The sequence below is a fragment of the Genypterus blacodes genome, unplaced genomic scaffold (assembly GCF_046128005.1).
Source record: "Genypterus blacodes isolate CSIRO-AG114 ecotype Tasmania unplaced genomic scaffold, CSIRO-AGI_Gbla_v1 ptg000276l_1, whole genome shotgun sequence".
In the NCBI taxonomy this organism is placed as follows: domain Eukaryota; kingdom Metazoa; phylum Chordata; class Actinopteri; order Ophidiiformes; family Ophidiidae; genus Genypterus; species Genypterus blacodes.
This window is the reverse complement of record NW_027467067.1, coordinates 45,001-52,500: the sequence shown is the minus strand read 5'-3', so window position 1 is coordinate 52,500 and position 7,500 is coordinate 45,001. Positions and strand designations below refer to the sequence as shown.

The 7,500-nt window shown below is 49.9% G+C and overlaps 1 protein-coding gene and 1 long non-coding RNA gene across 3 annotated transcripts in view; both read left to right on the top strand.

The window, feature by feature from the left end:
• Nucleotides 1–5,056, top strand: part of LOC143017213 (calcium/calmodulin-dependent protein kinase type IV) — an 11,353-nt gene extending 6,297 nt beyond the window's left edge. Inside the window, exons 8-12 of one of the 2 annotated variants that reach the window (XR_012965596.1) lie at nucleotides 850–925; nucleotides 1,154–1,280; nucleotides 1,907–2,059; nucleotides 2,381–3,034; nucleotides 4,072–5,056. Coding sequence is in view for 1 of the 2 variants with exons in the window: in XM_076171931.1 (XP_076028046.1) it covers nucleotides 850–925; nucleotides 1,154–1,280; nucleotides 1,907–2,059; nucleotides 2,381–2,896 (872 nt within the window). In the remaining variant the exon portion in view is untranslated. Of the gene's footprint in view, nucleotides 1–849; nucleotides 926–1,153; nucleotides 1,281–1,906; nucleotides 2,060–2,380 lie in introns of both variants that reach the window. The other variant, XM_076171931.1, reaches the window with a different exon arrangement.
• A 620-nt stretch (nucleotides 5,057–5,676) lies between these two features.
• LOC143017215 (uncharacterized) lies at nucleotides 5,677–6,793 on the top strand. Its single transcript, XR_012965597.1, has 3 exons — nucleotides 5,677–6,031; nucleotides 6,121–6,232; nucleotides 6,619–6,793. It is a non-coding gene; the product is annotated as an uncharacterized LOC143017215 (long non-coding RNA).
• The last annotated feature ends 707 nt before the right edge of the window (nucleotides 6,794–7,500 follow it).

Sequence of the window (7,500 nt, the reverse complement as noted above, 5' to 3'; positions counted from 1 at the left end):
AGAGGAACACACACACTGACACACTGACAGGACACACACACTGACACACTGACAGGACACACACACTGACACACTGACAGAGGAACACACACACTGACACACTGACAGGAACACACACACTGACACACTGACAGAGGAACACACACACTGACAGAGGAACACACACACTGACACACTGACAGGAACACACACACTGACACACTGACACACTGACAGAGGAACACACACACTGACACACTGACAGAGGACACACACACTGACAGAGGAACACACACACTGACACACTGACAGAGGACACACACACTGACAGAGGAACACACACACTGACAGAGGAACACACACACTGACACACTGACAGAGGAACACACACACTGACACACTGACAGAGGACACACACACTGACAGAAGAACACACACACTGACAGAGGAACACACACACTGACACACTGACAGAGGAACACACACACTGACACACTGACACACTGACAGAGGACACACACACTGACACACTGACACACTGACACACTGACACACTGACAGAGGACACACACACTGACAGAGGAACACACACACTGACAGAGGAACACACACACTGACACACTGACAGAGGAACACACACACTGACACACTGACAGAGGAACACACACACTGACAGAGGAACACACACAGGCCTGAGGTGAAGGAGATGAACACGTATGACATCACAGTCAAACAAGCAGCAGGCATGTAAACAAAGTCATGACATCACGCAGGAGAAGATTGATGTAAACTGTGCGCTGCGTTCACTGACTCTCTGCCCTGTGGGATTCTGCATGACTAACCAGCTGCTCTGCTCTGCTCTGCCTGCAGCTCCAGAGATCCTGAGGGGAAACGCCTACGGCCCCGAGGTCGACATGTGGTCTGTGGGCGTGATCCTGTACATCCTGTGAGTCTCTCTCTCTCTCTCTCTCTCTCTCTCTCTCTCTCTCTCTCTCTCTCTGCTTCCTTAGTGTGTGTGTGAACCTGACAGACGTGTGTATAGATGGAGACACACGTATGACATCAGCAGGTCACATGGTTCTGCACAGGGTCAACTGAAGTAGTAATGATAACAGATCAGTCAGTGCTGCTGCTCTGAACCCATTGAGCCTCTAAGCTGTGTGTTCTGTTCCAGGCTCTGTGGCTTCGAGCCGTTCTTTGACTCGAGGGGAGACCAGTACATGTACAGCCGCATCCTCAACTGTGACTACGAGTTTGTGTCTCCATGGTGGGATGAAGTTTCCCTCAATGCCAAGGACCTGGTGAGTCCAGGTCCAGGTCCAGGTCCAGGTCCAGGTCCAGGTCCAGGTCCCCAGCTGGTCTCTGACCTGACAGACTGACTGACCTGATGCTTTATCTTTATCTTCATATTTGTGTGTCTTTATTGTGAACATGTGAGTGAAATATGAGTCCATGATGCAGCAGGGCCTCATGTTCCCATGATGCAGCAGGGCTTCATGTTCCCATGATGCAGCAGGGCCTCATGTTCCCATGATGCAGCAGGGCTTCATGTTCCCATGATGCAGCAGGGCCTCATGTTCCCATGATGCAGCAGGGCCTCATGTTCCCATGATGCAGCAGGGATTCATGTTCCCATGATGCAGCAGGGATTCATGTTCCCATGATGCAGCAGGGCTTCATGTTCCCATGATGCAGCAGGGCCTCATGTTCCCATGATGCAGCAGGGCCTCATGTTCCCATGATGCAGCAGGGCATATTCTCGTGTCTCATTTGACTTTGACTTCATAGGAATGACTTGAGACTTAGTGCCTTGACCTTGACCTTGACCCTGCCTTGTCTTATGACTTGCTTGAGACGTGACACAGACTTGTCTGAAATGTCCTGAAGAAGCTTCCATGTCCTGGTCCCTCTTCCCGCCTGGCTGCAGGTCAGTAAGCTGATCGTCCTCGACCCTTGTAAGCGCCTGAGTGTGCGTCAGGCCCTGCAGCACCCTTGGGTCCTGGGCAAGGCAGCACGCTTCTCCCACATGGACACCACCCAGAGGAAACTGCAGGAGTTCAACGCTCGACGCAAACTCAAGGTGACCGTGGTGTCTAGATGTTACACGTGATGAAAGGTCAAAGGTCAAACTCTCACCAACACAGTTTGGTTGAACCTGAGTGTGACTTGATGTGCCTGAACTATGGACACTGAAGTGAGGTGTAGCTAAAGCACGCACGCACGCACGCACGCACGCACGCACGCACGCACGCACGCAGAGATCAGACAAAGAAAAGAGTTGAGACAGAGAGCTGTGCTGTTAAAGCTGTGTGGCTGTAATGAATCAGCTTTTTAATCCTTCGTTAATAAATATCTCTGTAAAACTGTGGTGTGTGTGTGTGTGTGTGTGTGTGTGTGGCAGGCTGCCATGAAGGCCGTTGTGGCCACCAGTCGGATGCACGAGAGCTCACGGCGTCGTACCGACAGCTGTGAGATTCCAGGCTCAGGGACGTCCAGACAGAGCAGCATGCAGCAGGACCCGCCCACTGAGTCGGATGGCCCCGCCCCTTCAGCTAAGGAGGATGCACCTGTGGATACTCAGCAGCAGCAGGATGACAAATCTGAGCCTGCGGACCAAAGCCCCTCCCCTCCGCCCAGCCCCAAGACACCCAGCTCTGATCCCACCTCCACAGGCCCCGCCCCCACCAGACCGCCGCTCAGGGCAGAGGGGGTGCGGCAGTCCCTCATCACGAAGCCACTGCTGGTCCAACCAAAGCTGCCGCAGAAGAGCCAGTCGTCTGTAGAGTCTGTCTCCAGGGCTGAGGCCACGCCCACTTTGACCACGCCCACTTTGGCCACACCGCCAAGTCCAGACAGCCTTAGCAATGGCTTCACCGTGGGGGCGGAGCCTGGCAGCAAGACGGCCCACTGCCAGTGATGGCGTGAATTTCCCAGAATCACAAGAATGAAACCAAACAACAGCGTGTGGACGTCAGAGGACATAAAGCTGACAGACGTCTTCGCTCTGGGCTGGACTCCTTCCTTTGTCCACACGAGCAAGAAGGTTCCTTTCTTGGTACGCTACCTGCCTTTGTTGCTTGTTGCCATGGTAATGCTGGACTGAAGGGCTGAGCAGAAGGCTGAGGTCAATTGATAAGTTTTGAGCCTGTCATAGAGAGCTCCAGCTCATCATCTGCTGGAGGAAGTTCATCCATGAAGCTGCTGCAGAACTGTGACCATTCAAGAAGCAGGTCAAACTCTAGTGACCTTTAGTGACCTTTAGGGACCCCTCAGTGCTGAGAAGCAATCATGGAAAACACACACACACACGCACTCACTCACTCACTCACTCACTCACACTCATACACACACACACACACACACACACACACACACACACACACACACACACACACACACACACACAGTTAAGAAACATCATTTGTTTCTTGTTAGCTTCCTTATGTTTCAGGCTCAGGAGTTATCAATCAAGCCCCATACTTCAAATCAGAGTGAACTATGTGGAATGAAAGGTGAAGCTTTGTTGAGCACCATGAGCTTGGCAGGCTCAGGCTGATACTCTTCCTCCTCCTCCTCCTCCTCCTCCCCACCTGCTGGTTCTTGACTCGTTCCATCGTGTAGCTTGTAGCTTGTAGCTTGTAGCTTGTAGCTCCAGTGTCTCTGTAGCTTCATGTTGTGTTTGTGAGCTTTTAGTAAAACAGTGAAACGTTTACACTCTATAAACTCTGCTGATGGTCTGTTGCACTGTAAATAGCCCCTCCCCACTCCACCAGATTGACCTTTGACCTCTCTGATAAACAGCTTAACCCTTTCACTGCTCTACAGCCACACGCTCTACCTCTTTTTGTACAGGGGCTTCCAAAAGCAAACTAACACCACAGACCAGTCAGGCTCCGGCTCGGGCAGCAGGGGGCGCCGTGAATGTATCTACAGCCTAGCTTAGCTCCACTGGGAGCAGAGGGAACGTGCTAGTTTAGCTAACATCAGCCTTCCAATAAGTCAAAGTGATTGATTGATGGATTGATCAGCTCAGTATTACTCACCTGCTCATATTTCAATGCATTTCTGTCTCTTTGCTTGTGTTTTCTGAAGTTGTGATGCTTTGAAGCAGCTGTACAAACTGCTGTAGGAACCCAGAGAGGAACCAAACCCAAACACAAAGCTGTGTGGAGCCTGCTGGCCCCATCAGGCTCTGACTGGACCTGCTGGAGCTTCTATAACCTTCAATGACTCCAGACCTGGAGGGAAGTTCTCCTTGTGCCACCTAGAAAGAGGAAACGTTTCCACAGACTGAGCTGAAGGCTGCTCGCTGGCTGCCGTGACAACAAACATCACCTGACACTGAAGTGTTCTCTTCTTCTTTGGTTTTGTCCGAACGTGAAGCCTCACTGCTCCTCCCAGCTGAGGCCTATCGTCCTTTGAGTCATCGCTCCGTCCCTTCCGTGACGAGGTGACGTAGTTCCTCAGTGATGTCATGGCAGCGTGCCGGTGCAGTCCCTCCTGTCACCAGTAGATGTCAGGCTTCTTGCGGTCAGAAGAAGCGGAAGGAACCGAGAGAACAAGGAGAAAGAGGAGAAAGACAGAGGACCTCAGTGCTTCACGATGTCTGTCTGGTTTGTTGATGATGTCACATTAAAGCAGCGCTCTGATTGGCTGCAGTAGAGCCGTGTTTGTTTTGCAGCGCTCACACAGATTTGGGATCTTGGGTTTGTTTCTCTAAATATAAGTTTTCAGATTTATGTTACACAAACATCTGCTGTCACTTAGACGCACGTAGATTTGATTGACATCTATACAATTGTGTAAAGACTTCTTGGTGTATTTATGGATAGGCGGGGCCTGTGTTGGGGTGGGCGGGGCCTGTGTTTTGGTGGGCGGGGCTCTGTAAATGCTCTAATATCTGCTGACAGGGTTTCTTGTTGCATGTTTTCTTTCTGTTCTATCAGAATAATGCAGAATAATGTTTCTGCTTTTGTGATTTTAAAGAATTGAACTGTAAATTCCACAATGACTCATGAATGAAAATGTTTTATTCTGAGCCAAGAATCTGTGCACAGTAAAGCAGAAGGAGACCAGAGTCATGAGTCTACTTCATGTTTAACCCTTCAGGACTTTACATTCCATTTCACAGAAAGAAACCAGATAGAAAAGACACAGAAGGAGAGAGGAGAGAGCACAGAGGACAGAGGACAGAGGACAGAGGAGAGAGGAGAGAGCACAGAGGACAGAGGAGAGAGGACAGAGGACAGAGGACAGAGGAGAGAGGAGAGAGGAGAGAGGACAGAGGAGAGAGGACAGAGGACAGAGGAGAGAGGAGAGAGGACAGAGGACAGAGGACATCACTGGAAATGCATTTTCAGTTTCACACCACCTAAACATTGTAAAATGTCTTCCCAGGTCAGAAAGCACTTCAGGCAGGCGGCTATAAACTTGTCTCTCAGTCCTCTGATTAGAGCAGTGAGGGACGGAGAGACAGACAGGCGGAGGGGCAGACAGGCTGAGGGGCAGACAGGCTGAGGCACACTCCTGGTGTAGGATGGAGAAGGGAGGTGCAGCTCTGTAAGCAGAAGGATCTCTGATGTTTGGATTGTCAGTTAGCTCAGTTTCCTGTTGTTGTTCTGCATCAGGCCGCCTCCCCCTGTGGTGGTGGAGCAGCTGTGACTTGTAAACATGCAGGCTGGCACAAAGGTCAAACCCCTGAGCAGAGCTTCTCTCTGTAGACCGTCCCGTCCTGGACCGTCCCGCACCAGTAGGAGGAGGAGGAGTCCCAGTCTTGAGCCGACACCTCCCAGACAGAGGCGGAGCTGTAGGATCCATCGAGCTCCGCCCACGTCCACACCACCTGGGCCTCGGTCACGGTCACCGGCGTGTCGTCTATCCACCACAGCACGTCCAAATGGGAGGAGCTTAATCCGTTTAAGATGCACACCAGCATGTGGGCGGAGCCTGAATCCTGGCTGGATAACATCTGCACAGACGGACCAGCAGAGGGCGCCTGACCTGCAGACAGAAGATGGATCTGTGTTTACGCTGGTGTACAGTGCAGCTGCTGGTAAATTAAGAGTTCAACCTTCTTCTTCTTTGCTGACATAACACAACAGTTTGATTTCAGAAGTCAAATGAATCCTCACTTTCCACCAGAAGCTGAATTCCATCGCTGAAGACCACAGAGAAGGAAGCAGCCAGAGGCCAGAGGGACGCAGAGCTTCAGCCAGAGGGACACAAAGAAGCGTCAGATCATCTAGAGCAGCAGGTACAGACTGAGACCTTAGAGTGAAGACTAAAGGCTCCACCCCTCATCTTCTCACCTGAGCAGGAGGATGAAGGTCGTTGCTGTGTCCATCCTCATCTTCTGTCCTCTCAAACCCTGAAAACCTTTTATCAGGATTTCTACTTCATTAGTTTTCTATGTAACAGAACTTATTAGACTTCTGGAGACTTAAGATTGAATACGTTTGACCTGAAGTGAAATATTCATAATTAGAGTCATAATAATAGTTTAAACAACAATAAGATCTATAGATCTATGAAGTATAGAATGTAGCTGTTTTACCTTAAACTTCCCTTAGATTTAAGTCCTGAAGCTCTCAGCTCAGCTTCAGTTTCAGTCTGAAGTCAAACTTTTTGTCGTTCCATCAGAAACATCAAACTCATCCGAGCAGAGCGAAGCGTTTTCCCAGAGGGCAGTGCGGCGTGACGGGATCACAAAAACAGGAAGTTTACTGTTAACATCTGTTTGACATTTAAAAACAGACAAACTGATCTTTACTCAGAGGAATTCAGTGTAAATGTTTAATTGTGTTGTAGAAATATGAAGTGCAGATCAAATCTATCATTAAAGGGTTAAAACAACAAAAACAATCATCAACAATTCAAACTTTCTTTCAAATGAATGTTAAAACAGGATTTGGGTCTTTGACATTTTTGAATAAAGTTCTTTTTAATACAAATGAAAATGCAAACATGAAGAATGAAGTGAACTTTAAGTCTTCAGGCAGTTTAGTGTCTTTGTGAGGCTTCAGTGAAACAGAAGCGTCCCCGTCTCCCCCGTCTCCTCTATCTGTGTGACTCCGCAGTAGTAAAGACCAGAGTCACTCGCCTCAGAGCGCCGCAGCAGCAGCGAGCCGTCACCCCTGACGACGACCTTGTCAGGATGGAACCTGAGGCCGTAGGTCACGTTGGAGCGGTCAAAGAGTGAAGAAGAAACGAGCAGCTGGAGGTGATGCCCCCCCGACGCCCTGTACCAGCTCAACGTGCTGAGGGGCCCGGCCTCCAGGGGGCACTGCAGGGCCACGTCCTCCCCGAGCCGGACCTGGACCTGGACCTGGGAAGCGTGACGCTCACAGCTCAGACCAACTAGAACCAGAGACAATGATAAACAACAAGAACCAGAAAGAAACAAAAGAAAGATAGAACAGGTTGTTATAAAACGAGGTGTAGTTACAGAATAAGAGAGAAAGAAATGGGGAGAAGAATGCAGGAGGATCAGAAAGATGGAGACGTTAAAGACTTAAAGAGTAA